Genomic DNA, 20366 nt, shown 5'->3' with positions numbered 1-20366 from the left:
AGTGTCAAAGCAGATGAAACGATTGTGGGATAGAGAGTACGTCACCAGAACAGGGCGAAACCTGCTGCTGGAACCTGTCTCTCGTGGCTTTTGCCTCTTAGCTGTTTCGTTCGAATATTAGGGATTCAGGAACATGCTCCTGGTATAGATAGCTCTATACAATGGTATAGGCTATTGAAATGTTCAACTTGAGGTCATGATGGACGCGAGAGTGGTGTAATGGCTGAGGTCGGCCTCGGTCTCCAAACAGGAAGGCTGCCCCGAGGTTCTTTCCGAACCCGGTAATGCTGAACGATCTGATAACGAATACCCGAGGACCGCCACGCCAAGCCGGGTGACATAATCAGATCTTCAAATTCTCGCTAAGCAAAAACAACTCAAGCTCCCATCTCAAGCTTCCTTCCTACCGGCCACAACCCGGCTCTGCCATCGTCATACCATCGATTTGCATGGTATAGTTGGCATATTACCCTACACCATGTCACACCTGGCACCATCTGCTTTGAGACAGGCGTCTCGGGCTTACGCTCGTCGCCTGTCATCGTCAAGCAGCCTGCTCAGGGCGTCGACGCCTCGCCAGGGTCGGACGGCACCCGGAAGCCTGGCAGCTTCCCGACGCTCCTACGTCTCTGAAACGAAGGCCGGCAACGCTCAAGTCAGCGTCGACACGGCCATCAAGGCGGAGCAGAAGGAGTTCGTCAACCAGACTGGTATCCAGCCCCAGGATACTCGGCTTCCCGGCACGCCAACGTCGGGAGACGCATCCATGAGTCCAACCGCTGGGGTCCTGAAGCAAGCCACGATCATGGATCAAGGCAACCGCCCCATCTATCTCGACATGCAGGCCACGACGCCCACTGATCCTCGCGTCCTCGATGCCATGCTCCCCTTCCTGACGGGTCTCTATGGCAACCCTCACTCGAGAACGCATGCTTATGGCTGGGAGACGGAACAGGCCGTCGAACAGGCCCGAGAACATGTCGCGAATCTGATCGGAGCCGATCCGAAAGAGATCATCTTCACGAGTGGGGCGACGGAGAGCAACAACATGAGTATTAAAGGTGTTGCGAGGTTCTTCGGTCGTTCCGGGAAGAAGAAGCACATTATCACCACGCAGACCGAGCACAAATGTGTCTTGGACAGCTGCCGACACCTTCAGGATGAAGGATATGAAGTCACATACCTTCCTGTGCAGAATAACGGCCTGATCAGGCTCGAGGATCTCGAGGCAGCGATTCGCCCGGATACGGCTCTGGTCAGCGTTATGACTGTCAACAATGAGATTGGCGTCATCCAACCCATCAAGGAGATTGGGCAGATTTGCCGCTCCAAGAAAGTGTTCTTCCACACTGATGCTGCTCAGGCAGCGGGGAAGATCCCCATCGACGTAAACGAATGGAACGTGGACCTCATGTCCATCTCTGGGCATAAGATCTATGGACCCAAGGGTATTGGCGCATGCTATGTCCGCCGACGTCCCCGCGTTCGCCTGGATCCTATCATCACGGGCGGTGGTCAGGAGAGAGGTCTGCGCAGTGGTACACTCGCACCTCACCTCGTGGTTGGTCTCGGCGAGGCTTGTCGCATTGCTAAACAAGATATGGCGGTAAGTTAGCCCTCCTTGAGTTCCCTTTTGTTTTTTTTGAGGCCTCCTTTACCAGATCCCACCATGATTATATGCTCTAAAATATGCATGGCTTTCTGAGATCACCTGGCGGTAGCTCCACGTCTCTCGACGTGATGTCAGGTCCTGTGATTTGCGTAGCAGGGGTTATGAGTGGCTTTTCTGTTCTCTTTCGTTTTACGACTGCATCGCGTCATCTGAACCGGCTCTTACTGACCACGTCGTGCAGTACGATGCGGAACACGTCAAGAAGCTGTCCAAGCGGCTGTTGGATGGGCTTCTGTCGATGGAGCACACGACGCTGAACGGAGACCCTGACCGTCACTACCCTGGCTGTGTCAATGTCTCGTTTGCATACGTTGAAGGCGAGTCGCTTTTGATGGCGCTCAAGGACATTGCCCTGTCTTCGGGCAGTGCCTGTACCTCGGCGTCCCTGGAGCCTAGTTATGTGCTCCGTGCTCTGGGGAACAGCGACGAGAACGCGCACAGCAGCATTCGATTCGGCATTGGACGGTTTACAACGGAGGCCGAAATCGACTATGTCCTGAAGGCAGTCCAGGACCGAGTTCACTTCCTCCGAGAACTGAGTCCGCTCTGGGAGCTGGTGCAGGAAGGTGTTGACCTGAACACCATCGAGTGGAGTCAGCATTAAACCAGGATGCTGAATGATTTTTACATGTCGACTGGCGTCTTTTTCGTTCTCTCGGCACAGCGCAGACACATTCCTTTAGTAGCACTGTCTGGCAGCTCGTCACTGTGTTTTACCTAATTTTCCTTTTTTTATTGACTGATCACGAACAGGCGTTGGGATGATGTCATGTCATTTAGTTTAGTGTGTATGTACCTAGCTGGGACCTGGGATCTGTACAGAATATATGTATCCTCTCTCTGATCTTATTCGCCGAGTAGAGTTTCCTGAATCGTTGTGATCAGTGTAGTCCAAAGAAGGCTTGCCTGGCATGCGGCTGACGTGGGGACGGCGCGGGCCCCTGCTTCAGGCCGATTTTCGCCCGGCGACAAGCGCAAGGAGGGGCCTGCTGGTGCAGGTGCAAGCGAGGAGGGGTTGTGGTGGGGTCGTGACTCATAGCGCCCGTTGTCCTCCGGTGAGCGGCCATTCTCTAGCACTCGAGCTAGCAACCGCCCGTGTCACCTGCCTGCTGACCCCTCTCGCTTCCACCCGACCGTGCCGTTGGGGATGCAAGGCTAGAGTGGTAGAGTCCCGCACGGGTCTGTAGATGATCGTACGACATCTGCCGGTTGCGTTCCTAATATCAATTTCTCATCGATTCATGTATCTACGAGAATAGCTCCATCTGTCTTGACATGACGCAATTGTGGCTGCTTCTGTGCGCAGGATAACTATACGAATTCACACTCACTGCAATTGCAATGGCATCATGACGCGATACAGTTGTATGGTTACTCACAAAGGCAATCTGGATATTTACATATACCTATCTAACCACCTGTTCTGACTGATGACGCATTGATATCCTTTTGACAGCTCTGGCAATGCCCGCAACTCGTCCCGCCGGTTCCCACCGGCCCTCGATGCCTCTAACCCGCTTTTGTCCCTCCTGTCTCCGTGTCTGGGAACCAGCGCATGCGGGAATTACTAGCCGTCCCTGGCGATTCTAATTAACCGATCAGACAGAGTCAGACAGAGTCTGTCTAGGCGCTTCCAAGGTTCTTGACTCGAGTTTCAGGGTCGGCCTGAATCCGATTTTGTCAGAATTCTTCACCGGAGAGTCGCGACCGAATGTCGCGTGAGGTCTTCCTTTCGAATCCATTGCTGCCCGCGCCTGCCGATAATAATTCTTCTTATGCGGCAGTCCCGCTCGTATAAATTGGGTTGCTTCTCTTCGCTTCTTTTGACCTTACAGACCTTGGTTGCTGTCTATGCGGCAGAACAGCTAGACGAGATAAATTCTGTCGTTTGCTGATTTTTACAGTTCCCCTCTTCCAATTAGGTAAGCTGGCTGCAGACTTCTTTCCCAAATTAACCATTCCTCGCCTCTCCCATATCCAAAGTTCAATTTTGATTCCTATTTGTCCTGGCGCGTGTCTGCTGATTCCTTGCCAGCCTGCGGTTCTTCACCGTTGGTCAACTGCATGACAAATCCTGAATCACCTCTGAAGTCCGGATCGCTCAAGAACCTTACGACACCCCCGGGGGGCAAACCACGGATCGGCACGTGATTGGAAGAGAACTTCCATCATCACGTCCAACTCCTGTCGTCATCCGCCGGTGGACGTCTTTTTTTTTTCTTCCTGTATTTGTAATTCTTATCTCGCCTTTTCTTAATTTTGTTTTCCAGTTAATATTTTCCCCCCCAATGCTGCCACCCATCCCCGTCCTTGCCGACTATGGCATCTCTCCCGAACATGGCTTCCTTCCTCCAACCACGCCATTGCGCTCGCTTCCTAGTCCATACTATGCGAAGTGGGAGTCCATAGTTTCCAATCTACAGGCCCTGCTGCTCAGCAGGAGACTTCGTTCAACCATTGACTGCCTGCCTGTGCTTTCCACCTCCTATCTCCATACAGACGCAGAATGGCGACGGGCATATGTCGTCCTGATCTTCATGCTTCACGGGTACATATGGGGCGGTGATACACCCGCAGAGGTGCGCAGGTCCTGTGGCTAGAATATGGGAGACCTGTTGCTGATTTGGCCGACAGAGAATACCCCCTTCCATTAGTATTCCGCTCCTGGAGGTGTGCGACTATCTAGAAGTGCCGCCTGTCGCGACATACGCTGGGCTCTGCCTATGGAACTACAGGCCCATCTTCCCCGACGAGCCGGCTGACAATCTGGACAACCTTGCTTGCATCAACACGTTTACGGGTTCGTTGGATGAACAATGGTTCTATCTGGTGTCTGTCGCAATTGAAGCCCGCGGAGCCCCAACGCTCCCGCTGATGCTGAAGGCGATTGCTGCTGCTCGTGTCGGCAACAGCAGAGTCGTGACAGAATGCCTACAGGAGTTTGCCGAACGATTGGATGAAATCACTACTCTCCTGCAGAGAATGTACGAACACTGCGATCCGCACGTTTTCTACCATCGAATTCGTCCCTATCTGGCCGGTAGCAAGAATATGGGAGATGCAGGGCTTCCTCGTGGTGTGATGTACGACGACGGCAGTGGGAAGGAGGAATACCGACAGTATGGCGGCGGCAGCAACGCGCAGAGCTCTATCATTCAGTTTTTCGACATTGTGTTGGGGATTGAACACCGCCCTACGGGAGTCACTCGGAACGACGATCCTTCGCAGCGCGATGTGGATGGCGTCGCTCCCAAGCCTCGTCACAACTTCATCCTGGAGATGCGACAGTATATGCCAGGGCCGCACCGTCGCTTCCTGGAGCATGTCAGCAGCGTTGCCAACATCCGCGAATTCGTGGAAGCGCGACGATCGGACAAGGCGCTCTGCCTGGCGTACGATGCATGTCTGGCGATGTTGCGGGAGCTACGCGACAAGCATATCCAGATGGTGTCCCGGTATATCATTATCAAGTCGCGAGAGTCGCGAGACCATTCTCGGTCGATCAGCCCGCAGGCAGTGCGGTCGGTCGTGAACCTCGCCAGCGTGAAGCATCCCGACAGCGGTGTTAACAAGGCGGGCCTCAGGAAATTACGAGGGACAGGCGGAACGGCATTGATCCCTTTTCTCAAACAGGCGCGCGACGAGACGGGGGAGCCAGCCATCGATGCATGGGCGCGACGGCTTCTGAGCAACGGGCCGGGCGACAAGAGTTTTGCGGCATTGGGCAAGGTCGACGAGCATGCGGATGGCCAGCTGGAGGTGGTAGGCATGGCGGGGACGTGGGCGATGGACGACAGCGAAGGCGGCATATGCCATTGGTAGCAAGCATCTGCTTCTTTCTTTCATTTCTCGGTTCTGGGCTGGAGTGCTGGAGTTGGGCTGGGTTTGCGGTTTACGATCATGTCGATAGATGCAAGAAGTGTTATGACGGAAGTCTTACGACTCTATGATTACGCTTGATGCTTGACTTGCGGCATTTTTCCACAGCGCTTTTGCTAGATGCTTTACTTTCGCAGTCTAAAACGAGGTGGTTCTAATCGTATTGTTGTGCTGTGCATTTTTCTTGCTGCAGCAGGGTCATGCCCGTACTAATACAGTACATACATAGCAGAATACAACCTTGATTTAATCTCGCGGTGTTAGCCAACATGGTATTATTGTGAATATTCATACGAGCCGTCCCTACGTAAATCAATGGGCATGATCGATCCCGAATAATAATGTTAGGATATGCAGCTAGGGACTCAAACAGCCTGATACTAATATTTTCATGCCCATGCAACCGATCAGCCTATGCTGATCAGGCCGAATTGCTCTGCTCCAAACCTTTGCCTTGTCTGAGATCAATCGATTAATCTTCAGCAGGACCTGCCGGACTGGGAAATCGCCTGATAAATAAGGTACTACCGCAGGAAGGGAGATGGGATGCACGTGATCCTGACCCTGATGATGTCATCCATCCCCTGATCTTGGCAGGTCACATGCGAGCGTCTTGATCTTCGTAAACAACGCCCTGGAAGACATCCTGTCTAGGAGAATCATAGTCACTGTTTCGGAGAAACGCAGGTGCTGCCGACTTTGTCTGAGAGCAGTTTGCAGGTGTCGGTACCCAGCGTCCATCGTCCATTTGAATCATGCCAATTAACACTAAATATATATACTCATTACAGTAGTCGACTTCTCTGAAAGTCCTATCTCAGTTATATTTCGTGACGAGAGGGTATATCATAAGACTATGCACTGCTTTCTTATCAGTAAGCCGTCTACCCAACTATTTTTCTGGCAAATTATATTACTATATACTTACTTTGGCAAGAGTCTAGTTATTTCCCGAAAGTAGGTTATGGCCAATAGCCTCCTAGTTAATACTTCCAGGATAACTAATGATAACTAGAAATCATTTTGATTCTATTAGATAGTTCTACTACTATTGAGGTAACAGAGTGGGCCGTTGATATGATAGCTAATGCCTCGTCATCCATGAGATGGAAGCTGCACCCCATTGCTTCACGCGCTGCCCCTTTCAACATCTTCATTAATTACATTACTTGCTGCATGTCACATAGGATAAAGATCTAATGGAGTCATGGATACAGACTTTATCCAAAGATACAATAATCAAGGAAAAGTATCCCATGCTTAAGAAGCATGTTCGTCAAAACACACGCCAATCCGATAACTCCGCCCATGCTCCTCCGTATCTGCCTGCCTGAAGACATCAATTCCCCCCTCGACCCCATTCGGCCCGACGGACCACTTCCCCTCCTCGACCAACCGCCTCCAGTTGTTCAGGACAGTCGACAGCCGCGGTCCATGGCGCGGTAGAAACGGACACCAGCCATGCTGGTACAGCGCGTCATTGTTGACCAGGTCGTCCGGCACGTTGTCGCGGTTTTCATCCGTCACGGCGTCCGGGTTGCCGTCGCGCACCCAGCCATTGGCGCCGATGGGATAGGGCAGGACGAGGCGGACGGCGTCTTCGGAGATGGCGTCGGGCCAACTGTATAGCCCGCTGGTCTTCTCGACGAGATACCGCTCGCCGATATGATTTGACGACTCCTCCTGCATCCAGTTCGGGTGCCAGCGCTCGTCGTCGTCTTGCAGGACAAGACCCTCGTCGCGAACGGTCGTGTAGCGCTCGCTGCCGTGGTCCCGCGAGAGGATCTCCTGCAGCCATGCCGTCGTCGGCAGACGCAGCCCCGGTGCGACGTACTCGAAACTGGGCCGGCGAGCCTGCAGAAGGAAGTCGCGAAGGAAGCCGGAGATGCGGAACCCGTCGAGGGTGGCTTCGTCTACCAAACCCGGTTCGCCGCTAATGCTGCTGTTCGGGATGCGAGTCTGGATGGCGGCGAGGAGGGCATGATACGCCTGAAGATCACGGTCCAGATCGGTGGGAATATACCTACTGTGATAGGCAGGGTCGTAGATGGCCTCTTGACCGATGCTGGGTTGGAACTTGCCGGATTGGTAGAGCGAGAGCCAGAGTTGGAGGGCTTGCTGGAGGGGGTACCTAGGTAGATATCATGAGGATCGATCAACCATACATGGCGAGGTTTTCTCACCAATTATGCAGCCACGGGGTCATCTCTTCCTGCCACGTGCAGAGGTTCGTGTCCATGTCGAAGTAGATACCATGGTTGGCCTCGGTTGCTACCATTCATCAGCAAGACCTCTGATATTGCGACGAAATCCAGATACTTATATATATGTTTCTATCAGAAAAGGCTGCCTACCTCGATACAGCACCACCCAATTCTCATGCACCTCGCCATACCAATTCGGCACTCCGCCCAGGGCGCCATCAAAAAACGTCTTCGGATTCGGCATCTCCAGATGGGGCGTAAAATTGATCACCTGGTCATCATTATCCTCGTTCTCATTGTTGCTAACGACCACAATGTTCTCCAGGAACGTGATCAGCGGCGGGGACAACCTCCCCCGGACGGCAGCGGCGTCATCGCCGTACGCGACGAAGAAGTTGTGCACGATGCGGTTGTTGTATTGCTGTGTTGCGGTGGAGGCGATGAGGGAGATGATTTGGTTGTGCAGGGAGGCGCAGGCGTAGGGGTCGAAGGGGGAGGAGTTTGCTGACATCTTAATATTAATAATATATGCAAGAAGAAGAATAACAATGGAAATGAAATACACAAAAGGTCGCATGCAAAGAAGAATGAATGAGAGAGCTCGATTGGAATTTTATTGGTAAGACTGGCAGTTCTGGCTGCACATTACTATTAAGCGGTTAGGAATGGAGGACGAATCAATGGAGAAGTCTGGCTACTGACATCACCTCAAAGGTTGTTACATACCTTCGATACCATTAACATGTGATCAAGATGCTCTTCTACAACAATTATTATCAAAAAAACCGCAACATTTCCTATTACCTAGGTACCTAGGTACCTAGGTAGGAGCTCAGGAGTGTGAAGTGGCGTGAGGAGGAGAGGGGAGGCTTTCCATCCTGGGATTGGACTAGTCGGTATTTCTCGATTGCGCTAGTACGGTACAGTACAGAATGATACAATACGGTACAACATTTAAGTTTGAAAGCCGCACTAAATCGTGCCCTAAAAGCACTAGATATACGGAGTAAAGAAATCTCCAGCTTTCCAATCGCCGGTATGACCCTAATTCAATTGACTACCTGGGTATAGAAGTACCGAGTAATAACCCTAACGTTCTGTAGGGTTTGTTTTCTTCAACTCTAACTATTGCCCAGGAACCCGCTCTCTGACTACAGTAGGTTATATATGTCCATTTGCTATTCTATATCGACTGAGGATGACTGCATGTCAACTATATGTCCTCTGTCAAGTACATGCCCCCAAATAGCAATTGCCCGCCCCGCAATAGTCGCTCGAATTGCCACAATACCCATAGATGGAGCAGCAATTGCCGAACTGCGTCCCCGTGCAGGTCTTGTTGCCCGCGAAATTCGGCCCACACGTACCATCGGTGCTGGGCCCGCCAATGTCCGGATCGCAGGCGCCGTTGTAGCAGTTCCCCGGCCCGCAGTAGTCGGTCGTGTTGCCGCAGTACCCGGACACGCTGCAGCAGTATCCCAGCGCGCAGTCGTAGTAGTTATGTGCCGGCCCGCAGGTGCCGTCCGGCGAGGTCTGGTTCAAGCACGCCCCCGAGTAGCAGTTCCCATAACCGCAGAAATCGGTGCCGTTTCCGCACTGGCCCGACATGCTGCAGCAGTCGCCGAATGCGGAGCCGACGCAGGTTGCGCCGTACGGGTTGTTAGGCCCGCAGGTGCCGTCGGTGGAGATGGGCACTTGGGTCACGTTCGCGACGCAGTAGGCGTACCCGAGCCAGAGGTTCGAGCAGTTGGAGTAGATCTGCAAAAGTTAGCGATTGGCTAGAAACTAACAGCAGGATAGATAGGGTATACCTCCGGATTCATGGCCTGGAACTGCGGAAACGTGATGCCGTTCTTCAAACAGACGAGCTGGCAGTTGTCCCCCGCCACGACGTTATAATACTTGCCGCAGTTGGCGGTTGTCCCTGATGGAGTCGGCTGCGAGGGGGTTGCAGTGGTGGTGTAGGCAGAAGTAGCTGTGGGCGCTGCAATGGTGACATTGGGAGTAGTATATGTTCCCCCTGGGGGACCGCTGCAGACATACTGGTCGCCCTGCAGGTCATCACATAATCTAAGGATATTCGGGTTCCACGCCATGAACTGGGCAGCTGTAATGTTCATGCCTGATGCAGCAGAATACTTCTCCCGCAGACTGTCACACGTCTCACCGAAGGGGATGTAGTCCAGCGTGCAGTTCAGGGGCAGACAGGCCGGGCTGGTAATACCGCACGCCCAATCTCCAGTCGCAACAACGAGGTCACCTGTAGTCACTCCGTATTTCTGGGACAACTCATCACAGGTCAAAGCTGGGCTAGCCGTCGGGATGATCTGCTCAGGACAGGTGGAGGTCGACGAGGCGCCTGTTGTTGTCGACGTGGCTGTTGCTGTGGGGGTGTAGTTCGCGTACGTCGGCACGACCCGGGTCGTCAGGGCCATGGTGGTGCTGCAGACACTCTGGATATCATCGAACTGGTCGACAAGGTAATCCGAGAAGTCTGCGTCAGGCAGGTAGGGCGACGAGAGATGCTGATACATCATCAGGATGAAGCATTCGCTGCAGAGCTAGACGCATGTATATCGAATCAGTCTGGAGTCAATCTTCCCTTTAGAGCCTCCACGCACCATGCTCTCTGGATACAAGTTCGCCAACCGCTCTTGGTCAGGCAGGACCTCGGCCAGGGTGAAATTGGCCTGGAAGCACGCCGGGTTGTCGTATTCGGGGTTGCCTGTGTCGCAGGAGTCCCGATTCCAGCGGATCATGTCGGAGCCATTCCACTCTGCGACTCGAGCATGCATGAGGAGCCCGTCCTGTTGCAGTCAGTCAGACGTGATTGATTCTTGAGCTGATTCTGGCTTCTTACGAATCCTGCAAACACGCGACATTATAATGCTGCTGCAACAGACCGGGGATCGTAGTGGCGGGAACAAGCTGCGTAAAGTGCTGGATCGTCTGGTCACCGCAGGCGCTGGTCACGGAGTCCAGCCAGGAGCTCAACGAGCTTGCACAGGACGACGTACATAGCGTCGTGATGTTGTCCTGCGACCACATGTACTGATCAACATGGTACAGCCAGGCGAACGTACCCGAGTCGCAATCGAGCGTCGTGTTTCTATAGATGTGAGACAGTGAATAGAATTGAATTGGAGGAGGAAACTCTTACAGTGCCTGCAAACATGGCACGGTGACATCAAGTGCCTGCGCGAACGCTGTCTGATTGATGGCGGGGAAGAGATTCGCTGCGCTATGATGGACGCCATGGCGGTCATCAGTCTCAGAGGACTGCTGAATGACCTTGATGGATGAAGAATCAGAGAATGAACTCTTCCATCAGCAAGCGGAAGATACTATCTAGCTTCTTGTCAGCAGTCAGTCAGTAGTCAAGTCTACTTATCCAGGCAAGCAATTATTATTACAGTATGAAACAAGCGGTACAGTACAGTAGTGCTGCGTTCAGACTGCTGTACTGTACTGTACTAGGCTTACAGTATGCGGAAAATACTTCCGCCTTTAGCGCGGCTTTTCCTCAGCTAGCCTTCACATGGCACATGCAGCAGTCGTGGGGAAGAGGACTGTGCGTGCAGAATGCCAGGCACTGCACCAATTGCCATCGATTACTCTCTCGTGCAGAAAAAGTCTAGTCAGGGGCAAGCAGCTAGTAGACAGTAGACCGTAGTTAATGGCCGATTGACTCGGCCAGACAGAGTTATTCTTTGAATTAAATGTGTTTGTTGGAAGGTGAAGCTGAACTGACCTTCCTAATCCGGCAATAAATGGAGGGACCTCGGACCAGACCTGTGCCAGACTTACCTAGGTAATTTGTAGCGTCGCCAAAAAATGCCAGAAAAAAGTTTGATAGATTAAAGACCAGAAAGCCAAGCTGCCAACACATAAGAACAATTCTAGATCACTTGGCATTGCATTTATTTGGCTGGTTTCTTTCTTCTTAATCACTTTTTAAGGGCTAGACTAAACGATTTGGAAAGGAAAAACTGCCTCAAGTTAGTCCTCTGGCTAGTGGGCATTTTATTTTGGCAGAGCAGCTCATGCAATAAGTCAGTCGATACGTCTTATCCTATACCAATTTAATCAATTTGGTTTTTTAACCACTTCACCTCCCATATACTTATCCTGCTAGATACGTAGTCATCTGCATCAAGCAAACTCCATTCATTTTCGTCAGATAATCCTCTCCCTCGCCGTAGTGGTGTTCAGCGACTGGATTCAGTGGACTGCACTCCGCACTGTGATTGGTCAAGAATACGATCCCATCTCCGAGACTAATTCCGCATGCAGCCAATCAGCTTGCAGAAAACAAAACAGACTCGATTTGGCGCTGGATTAAGGTTTAGCGCTCGTTCCTTTCCGTGAGATCTGCGGTATGGTATCGAATGTAACAGTACATTACAGTACAGTATGTGTGAGCCAACATATTCCATACTCCATGCTCCATCCAAAAAGGCGTGTAAAAAAAAAAGCACTGCTGCACTAAGGTCTCAATGTCCTATGGTCAATAATTATTCTGGACCGGAAGAGAATAATTCTGTGGTCCTTGATGTTACATCGCTAGTCCCCGTCAGTGCATTAGAGTCAGCCACTGAAGTAGCAGTCTATGGACTTGGAAGCAGAAGAGGGTTACCAGTTCAAATGCAGGACTATCACTTTGTTAACAACCTGATTTCAGTCGGATGCATTTGTTCCACCTTCCTCATTGGAAGACGGATAGTCTCAGGAATATTAAATCCATGAAACATGAACGATTGATTAGGACCGGACGCTCTCAAGGAGAGTATGGTCTGGATTTAGGGATCTGGGCACTCTGTAGCTTGGATGTAGACGCCTCAGCCCCACAGCTTGCTAGCACACTAGAGAATAGACTACGGAGTATTCAGGTACAATGCAGAGCCGTATAGATCCGTACCAGAGGCAGCTCTCCAATACGCGAGTGTTTTCTTGTCTTGTCTTGTAGAGCAATACTCAAACATAACAGTATTGTAATTGATCGCAAAGAACTGAGGCTAACCACATGGTGTGATTCTTCACCTAAATTAGATTCCGACAGCCGATACGTATCGACTCTCTCTCTATATATGATTCTCAGAGCCTCAAACAATCCTACCACTGACTCGATGTGTATACCCATTGCATCGCCATGAGGTGTACAACGCCATCGTGGGCCATCCTCTGGCCCCTCGTGTTGTTCGTTCCCCTCGTCCTGAGTAGTTCCCCCGCAAACCATAGCACACATTATACAGCTCCTTCTTCATCTTCATCGCACAAGAATGCCTCCATCTACAAGCCGCTGTTTGCGGCGTACTCGCCGGATACCCCCGTGTTCTTGAAAATGGACCAGCTGAACCAGAACGCTTCGAAGGAGGCCCATTCTGTGGTCAAGCGCGCGAATGATACCCTTCCAGCGGGCCAGTGTGCGCCTGGTCAGCCCTGTACGAATGGGGCTTGTTGTAGCACGGTCTGTACATCCTTGTCAACGTTTTCAACTCTAGGCTGGGTGACTGATATCGTCTGACGATTTTTAGTCCGGATATTGCGGTTCGTTCTTCTCTCAATTGGATCGACTGGATCGTCCCTAAAGGAATAGGTTCTTAGGATACGGCCCCGACTACTGCAGCTCCTCCGTCTGCATCTCCAACTGCAACGCCACCGCTGAGTGCGGCCAATACGCCGCCCCCAGCCAGCAAAACTGCCCGCTGAACGTCTGCTGCTCGCAGTATGGCTTCTGCGGCACAACTGACGACTTCTGCCGCGCTGGCTGTCAATCCGGCTTTGGCGACTGCGGTCCTGCGCCAGAACCGCCTGTCATGCAGAGCGCCAGCACCTCCAAACGTACCATCGGCTACTACGAGTCTTGGGCGCCGACGAGACCCTGTAGCGCCGTCACCCCGGAGGAGCTGGATGTTACGGGCTTCACCCATCTGAAATTTCGGCAAGTTCCTTTCTCTTGGCAGGAAAAGTTCACCAGCTGACTGACGCCAGCGTTCGCGTTCTTCGACCCCGCTACCTTCCAGATCATGCCCATGGACGGCAACTCCGGATCGCTGTTCAGTCGATTCACTGCGATTAAAAGTCGGGTGCCCAATCTCGAGATCTGGATCTCGATCGGTGGCTGGTCGTTCAACGACAAAGGCAACACGCCTGACACGCGCACGGCCTTCAGCAACATGGTGTCCTCGGCCGCGAACCGCCAGGCCTTCATCAGCTCGTTGATGTCCTTCATGCGGACCTACGGCTTTGACGGCGCAGACATCGACTGGGAGTACCCCGGTGCCAGCGACCGCGGCGGTGTCCCCGCCGATACAGAGAACTTCGTGCTCCTGCTGCAGGAGATGCGTGCGGCCTTTGGCAGTACCTTTGGCTTGTCAGTCACGCTGCCCACATCTTACTGGTATCTCCAGCATTTCGACGTCAACAGCATGCAGAACTACGTCGACTGGTTCAACGTCATGGCCTACGACCTCCACGGCACGTGGGATGCCACCAACCAGTACGAGGGTCCATACATCAAGCCCCATACAAATCTGACTGAGATCGATCAGGGTGAGTATCAGATATCAACAAATACAACCCGCATGCTGCATACCAAGGAATGCAACTCCTCTGGCGGGTGGGCGTCTCCCCCAGCAAAGTCGTCATGGGCATGGGATGGTATGGCCGATCCTTCACACTGGCCGATCCAACCTGCAACACGCCCAACGGGGTCTGCCAGTTCACGTCTGGCGCCAACCCCGGCGCCTGCTCCCAGACCTCAGGAATTTTGATGAACTCGGAAATCCAGCAGATAATCCGGCAATACAATCCGCAGGTCTACACCGACGATGTCGCGGCTGTCAACTGGATCTCCTGGGACTCCAACCAGTGGGTTAGCTTCGATAATAATGTCACGTACCAGCTGAAGCGGAACTATGCCAATACCAAGGGCCTCGCCGGCACCATGGTCTGGGCCATCGACCAGCAGGACCAGACGGCCGCCGGCATCGCCAATTTCATGCCCTTTGGCGTGAACCTGACCCCAGAAGAAGTCAATGCCACGGGGCTGCTGGTCTCCAACGCCAACAGCGCGCGCACCTGCTATGTGACCGACTGCGGCGGCGACTGCTACCCTGGCTTCACGGGGATGACGCAGATGAACGGGCAGATTGATGTCCTGGGCGGCCTTCCACGATGCGCGTCGGGCTACGTTCGCACAGTCTGCTGCATGCAGGGCTCGATTGCTGGGACGTGCCAGTGGCGAGGCTGGCGAGGCCAAGGGCTCAGCTGCGTTGGAGGCTGCGAGGACGGCGAGACAGCAGTCGCGCAGTGAAGCAACTCGTATTATTCTCTGCCCGAGCAGCAGGTGCTCTTTGACCTGTCCTGCAACGGCGGCCTGCAATACTACTGCTGCTCGGGATACCAGCCGCAGACAAGCCAGTTGTAGCTGCACAAGGACTTCGTCATGCCGAATATCATCAACCCCAAACCGGTGGCCGCCGGCGCTGGGCTGTCCCCGGTTCTGGGCTCGACCCTGGCCTCTGCCCTGGAGTTCTGCACGTCGATCATCATGGAGTTCCTCGCGCCGATCATGGCGCTGGAGGCATTGATCCCGATAGCCGGGTGGATTGAGGATGCGGTCGAAGCAGCCGCCATCCCCGCGATGGAAGCAGCCTGTGCAGCAGCCATTGTGCGTGGTGGTCATGCAGTCGTCAGCTGGCTGGGACATACGAAGACGATTGCTCCCACGACGGGAGGGCCCATCGCGACGCCGACGCAGTCGGTCAAGATGTACGGGCCCTACACGTCGGCAGTGTATGGGCCGGGCGTGACGACGTGTGCGGTGACATACACCTGCTTGTATGGCAAGGGCTTCGACCAGCTATGCGACAACCAGCGATACGGGCTGGAGCAGCAGCTGTCGTCGAGCACCAGCGTCTTCCACTATCCTGCTCGCAACCGCAACGGCCGGATGAAGGCGCAATGGGGGCGCACCCATAACAAGAACTATCGCCCGTGGCCGGGGCCTCGCTACTACTGCGAGGCAGACGAGTTTCCCTTGGACAGTCTGGAAGAAGCAGCCATCAAGCAGGTGGTCAGACAGCTGGACGGCGTTGAGAACGGCGCGCAAGGTATGCCGCCCCTCTATTGACCACATCGATCGTATTACAATTATTAACCTGTCTATCATGCAGGCCAGGACTGGCAATGGTTCATCTCAGCCTCGGTCCTCCCCTGCATGAGCCTGCTGAAACAAACCCTGTTGCCGGTGACATGGGAGATCGGACCTCTCCCGACGACAGGGTATCGCACTAACGCGAATGGATTCATCCAGAAATACGGCGTGAGTTGCCTTCTACCTCATGTGCTTCTTTTTGACTGACATTCGTCCAGTTCGACTCGACCGGAACGCATCAGTGCTTCGCGACCATGACGTACAACGGCGTCGTGACGACGATTTCGGACCAGGGCTTCCGTATCCATTCCGCTGACCCGTTGTTTACGGTGCAAGGGTGGCCGTTGCAGAATTACAGTCCCAATCCTAACACCATGACAGCGGGCTGGCCCACGAGCGTCAACAGTGCGCCGTACATGAAGCGGGATGGGATGATGTGCATGGCCCCGAATGGCACGATCATCGACGACGAAGGCGATGACTATGACTATTTCTGCCGAGGGGACTATGGATTCCCTGAGGATCTGGACATCATAGTCGAGCCGCCAGCCCAGGGCACTGAGACTGCCACGCCCGGAGAGGCCGATCTCTCCTCTTGGCTGCCGACTGAGACGGGGGCTGCTAAGATGAACTGAACTGAATAGAAATGGGTCAACTTGGTTTGATGCGACTGAGTGTGACTGGACTGGCCATTCAATCAATGCAAAGATAGATAGGCAGTGGCCGTGTCTGTTGTAGCATCAGTCTACGCTCAGTATACTTATATATATGTGTGTGTATGTATACATAATATATGTTAGTCTCTCCGTCATTTCCTTTGTGATATACTATAAATACATGAATATTTGCTATCATTATGCTCAGACAAGCCAGTCTGAGAGCGAAAAAAAAATTAAAAATAAAATAATAAAAAAAAAAGACGATTACAATTGTACAACCACTAGGGTAAATAGTCACTTCAAGGTGAGAGACAAAGACAACTCACATATGTATGTACATGTACATTACATACAATGAAGGATAGGTAAGCTGGAGAAGAAAAGAAGAAAAGAAGCAATTCATCTTGAACCAGCAGCTAGCCAACTTAGTAAGATTATCTCATACATTACACTACATTGCATACAACGAAGGAAAGCAAGCAAGCAACCAAGCAAGCAACGAAGAGTTTCTAACCTCTGGTTCAAACTCTCTGACATTATCTGAAGAATCTTCCATGCTTAATGCTTGTTGATCTGAGATTGATATCGATCCAATATCAGCCACTGTAATATCCCCTAGAGCTGATGAAGCTGATCTGGTTGCTTTTCTTCCTATTCATAGGATAGGCCCATGGAATACATAACATCTATGAGATACAGTACATAGAGTTTAAGTACAGTACTTCTTGCTGGGAATAGAGAGTCTTGAATTCATCGTGTTGGGAGTATCAACCCAACCAAAAAGTGAGCTGACCCGAACTAGCACTCCCTCATAGTGGTTCCCCGGTTGACAGAAATTATTCCTGGCTACCTCTTAGACATCAATTCCATGTAAAGGTGGTGAGTAATCACTAGCATGTCGGTAAGCACTTGTCAGGGGATGGAAGACAATTTAAATTTTAGTTTGAGGATGCCATCCTTACCCTCCCAACCTTCTCAACTTCCTTACATTGCTAAAGGTATGATCATAAATCATCTTTGGGAACTATCCAAACTTTCTACTTTTAAAACCTGTAAATTTCACCAAAACTCCCCCTCCTGTAAGGGATACCATAGAGGAAGATATGAAGGAGATATTAAAAAAAATGTATAGGGGACGAAGAGATAAGAATAAGGGTTAAGATGGGGCCTCTTCACTCTCTTTAATGAGAGCCTCTTACTAAAGAGGATTGTTTACAAAAAGGAAAATCTATAGAGGAATCGAAAGCAATATGGGAAGCTATGTTATGGCTCACCCAATTAGGAGCATTCAATTAGGTAAGTCGCCTAGTAGTTGCCAGGCCCTAGGGCCGTAGACCCTCGGCTACTAGTAAAATGACCAGGGTGCGAAGCCGTAAGGCTTCGCACTGCTCTCACTTATACGGAGTATGCTTCTTGCCACGCCGTTACAAGCTAGAAAGGAAAAAATAGAAACAGGAATAAGAAATGGTTAGAAAACTTATTTATAATATAGAACCTGGGGGCCAAAGGTCCCCAGCATGAAGGCATCATACTCTTTTTTTTTTCCTAATATTTCGCCTCAAAAAGACAAGCGGAGAGAGTCGCATAAGGTTTGTAGTTTATAAGGATATATTAAAATACTATATTTATAAAAAATACTTTTTTTATTTTTATTTAGTTATTTATTGTTTTTTAATAATAATCGATTTCATAGTAGTTTTATTAAACCTCGCCAAAACTAGAAGTTTTCAACTAACTTAAGCAGTCACTTTTTTTGTTATAAAATACAAACCTTTAGTATTATTTACTTATTGCAGATTTACGACATAAAATATAGTATGGCTTCATATATTCTAAGATAGCCATAGTGAGGCTATCAAAATTTAATTTTATACTATTCAACAATATGCATAATTTTTAAAACTGTTTTGGTTTTATTTATTCTTCATAAAATTCCGTATATAAAAACAAGCCTTGTATTAATTTAAGATACTTCAGGATATCAGTCGTGAGCAGACATGTTGAAAATTGGAAATTTTTGGTATAAAATGAACGTTGGCTCATGGCTTCATTGTCTGTATATGCCTAGGCAGGTCGTAGAATTCATTTCTGACCAGCTGCGGTCCTGTACATGACATTGTCTGGAAGATGAACTCACGCCAACCTCGGCTGGCATGCTAGATCTCGACTCGACCCCGCTTTAGAGATGGGAATCTCTACTACGTATGATAGCTACCTGGGTAGTTCGCAGATCCGCCCAGCCTGCCCCTCCCCTCTCTTCGGTTTTGACTAACTCGGGACTATGCAGGTTCTCTGTGGCCCTAGGTACTACATACTAGTATTCTGTATCTTACCCTGCCTTACAGTTCATCCATTGAATTGCTTGCAGCCACTGACGTCGACCCCAGACCACTCAGCCGTGAACCACTCTAGACCTGGAGCTGATAGACTAGTAGCTTCAAACCCTGGACACTACTACGTGCTGTGCCTACTTGCTGGAAACCGAACAGGTGAGGTTTTCACGGCTATTCCGAACCGAGGACCGGCCAGCCAGGCTTTAGTTTCTCTAGCTGAGATATACAGGCATGTCCTGGCTTCTGCAGTAACAATCTCACATACAGCATTCTCTCGGAAATCCGTTTGATTATTTCCATCCATATAGAAAGGCATTGAGACTTTTCATTGCTCCCGTCGGTGAACACAGATCAAGCAATATAGAGTGCGTTTGCCAGATTTCGTCTCGAATATATTCTTTTCTACTGCAAGAGACAATCGTTGACCAATTCAACATTATCAACATGCGTTTCAAAGCGCTTTCTCTGCTTCTCCTCTCGCTCGCAGCATGCACATCGGCAACGGCGGACAAGCGACAAACTCAGTCTATCGATTATGCTTCTCTTTCAGCAGCACTGTGAGTCGTCTCCTTCCTTCCTTCTCTGTCTCTATCTCTTCTTTTATCTCACTCTCTACAGTTCAAACCACTAACATCTACAGTGAATCACTCGCTCAACAAATCCCCACCGCTGCATCAGCCGCCTTCGTCCCCACGAAAACAGTTAACCTGAACAACATCCAAGATCCGCCTGCATCCGTCTTCCCCATCCTGATCACGGCCGTCCCGCTCTCGGTGTTGGGCGACCTGGTCAATCCCCTCTCACGAAGCTCCCTGGCAAGCGAGTTCCAGGCCGGCAATACACCCGGCTGGTACCACAGCCTGCCGACGGGCGTGAAGAGCTACCTCTCGGTGGTGCACTCGCAGATCCAGGAGGGCGCGCTCACGGCGACGACCTCGATCCCGCTGTCGACGGCGTCCAGCAGTGGTGGTGTAGCTGCTCCGGCGGCGCCGACGGGCGGTGTTGCTCTGGCAGGCAGTATTGCGGGGGCGTTGGGGATTGCTGGGTTGGCGATGGTGTTGTGATTTATTTCTATTACATTACATACTGGAGTACTGGAGGAATCGGCAGCGTTTCTATTACAGTTTTATTGGGATACTGAGTACGGAGTATGAGGGATGAGGTATTTTTTTTTATTTTGTTTATTTCTCTACAAAATTCGAATTGCATGGACACATTTATTCTCACGGATATCTGATGATCTTGTATATATTTCTACGATTTCATTTCTATCTTAAAGCAGGAATATACAGTACAATATTCACAATCGAGATGGGCCAGTTGCAAAAATAAAAATAAAAAATAAAATATCGGACTGTACCAGGATAGGTTCACCAGCAGAAATCTCCACGCCTCTTCCGACTGGTAAAGTTGCAGCATTCTAGTAATAATAAGTGAATAATCATATCAAAATTCTATATC

The 20366-nt window shown here is 51.1% G+C and overlaps 8 protein-coding genes across 8 annotated transcripts; 6 read left to right on the top strand and 2 right to left on the bottom strand.

Annotated features, from left to right (window-relative positions):
* Positions 1-478: 478 nt before the first annotated feature.
* On the top strand, positions 479-2276 carry VTN77DRAFT_8741 (uncharacterized protein; the record flags this gene model as incomplete). The annotated part of the gene is made up of 2 exons (XM_069425272.1): positions 479-1606; positions 1854-2276. The coding sequence occupies 2 exons, from the start codon at positions 479-481 to the stop codon at positions 2274-2276; spliced, it is 1551 nt and encodes a 516-aa protein (XP_069274410.1).
* A 1684-nt stretch (positions 2277-3960) lies between these two features.
* Positions 3961-5494, top strand: VTN77DRAFT_8740 (uncharacterized protein; the record flags this gene model as incomplete). Its single annotated transcript, XM_069425271.1, has 2 exons — positions 3961-4251; positions 4307-5494. 2 exons carry the CDS (start codon positions 3961-3963, stop codon positions 5492-5494), a joined length of 1479 nt encoding a protein of 492 aa, XP_069274409.1.
* A 1317-nt stretch (positions 5495-6811) lies between these two features.
* On the bottom strand, positions 6812-8266 carry VTN77DRAFT_8739 (uncharacterized protein; the record flags this gene model as incomplete). Its single annotated transcript, XM_069425269.1, has 3 exons — positions 6812-7682; positions 7735-7822; positions 7906-8266. The coding sequence occupies 3 exons, from the start codon at positions 8264-8266 to the stop codon at positions 6812-6814; spliced, it is 1320 nt and encodes a 439-aa protein (XP_069274408.1).
* Positions 8267-8982: 716 nt separating this feature from the next.
* Positions 8983-10550, bottom strand: VTN77DRAFT_8738 (uncharacterized protein; the record flags this gene model as incomplete). The annotated part of the gene is made up of 3 exons (XM_069425268.1): positions 8983-9513; positions 9567-10316; positions 10377-10550. 3 exons carry the CDS (start codon positions 10548-10550, stop codon positions 8983-8985), a joined length of 1455 nt encoding a protein of 484 aa, XP_069274407.1.
* Positions 10551-13096: 2546 nt separating this feature from the next.
* On the top strand, positions 13097-13834 carry VTN77DRAFT_8737 (uncharacterized protein; the record flags this gene model as incomplete). Its single annotated transcript, XM_069425267.1, has 4 exons — positions 13097-13222; positions 13290-13302; positions 13360-13696; positions 13747-13834. 4 exons carry the CDS (start codon positions 13097-13099, stop codon positions 13832-13834), a joined length of 564 nt encoding a protein of 187 aa, XP_069274406.1.
* Positions 13835-14356: 522 nt separating this feature from the next.
* On the top strand, positions 14357-15070 carry VTN77DRAFT_8736 (uncharacterized protein; the record flags this gene model as incomplete). The annotated part of the gene is made up of 1 exon (XM_069425266.1): positions 14357-15070. One exon carries the CDS (start codon positions 14357-14359, stop codon positions 15068-15070), a length of 714 nt encoding a protein of 237 aa, XP_069274405.1.
* Positions 15071-15202: 132 nt separating this feature from the next.
* Positions 15203-16548, top strand: VTN77DRAFT_8735 (uncharacterized protein; the record flags this gene model as incomplete). Its single annotated transcript, XM_069425265.1, has 3 exons — positions 15203-15869; positions 15933-16081; positions 16132-16548. 3 exons carry the CDS (start codon positions 15203-15205, stop codon positions 16546-16548), a joined length of 1233 nt encoding a protein of 410 aa, XP_069274404.1.
* A 2801-nt stretch (positions 16549-19349) lies between these two features.
* Positions 19350-19969, top strand: VTN77DRAFT_8734 (uncharacterized protein; the record flags this gene model as incomplete). The annotated part of the gene is made up of 2 exons (XM_069425264.1): positions 19350-19462; positions 19546-19969. 2 exons carry the CDS (start codon positions 19350-19352, stop codon positions 19967-19969), a joined length of 537 nt encoding a protein of 178 aa, XP_069274403.1.
* Between the last annotated feature and the right edge of the window lie 397 nt (positions 19970-20366).

Source organism: Rasamsonia byssochlamydoides, assembly GCF_041956645.1.
Source record: "Rasamsonia byssochlamydoides strain NRRL 3658 unplaced genomic scaffold VTN77scaffold_77, whole genome shotgun sequence".
In the NCBI taxonomy this organism is placed as follows: domain Eukaryota; kingdom Fungi; phylum Ascomycota; class Eurotiomycetes; order Eurotiales; family Trichocomaceae; genus Rasamsonia; species Rasamsonia byssochlamydoides.
This window is presented reverse-complemented; position numbering and strand designations above follow the sequence as displayed.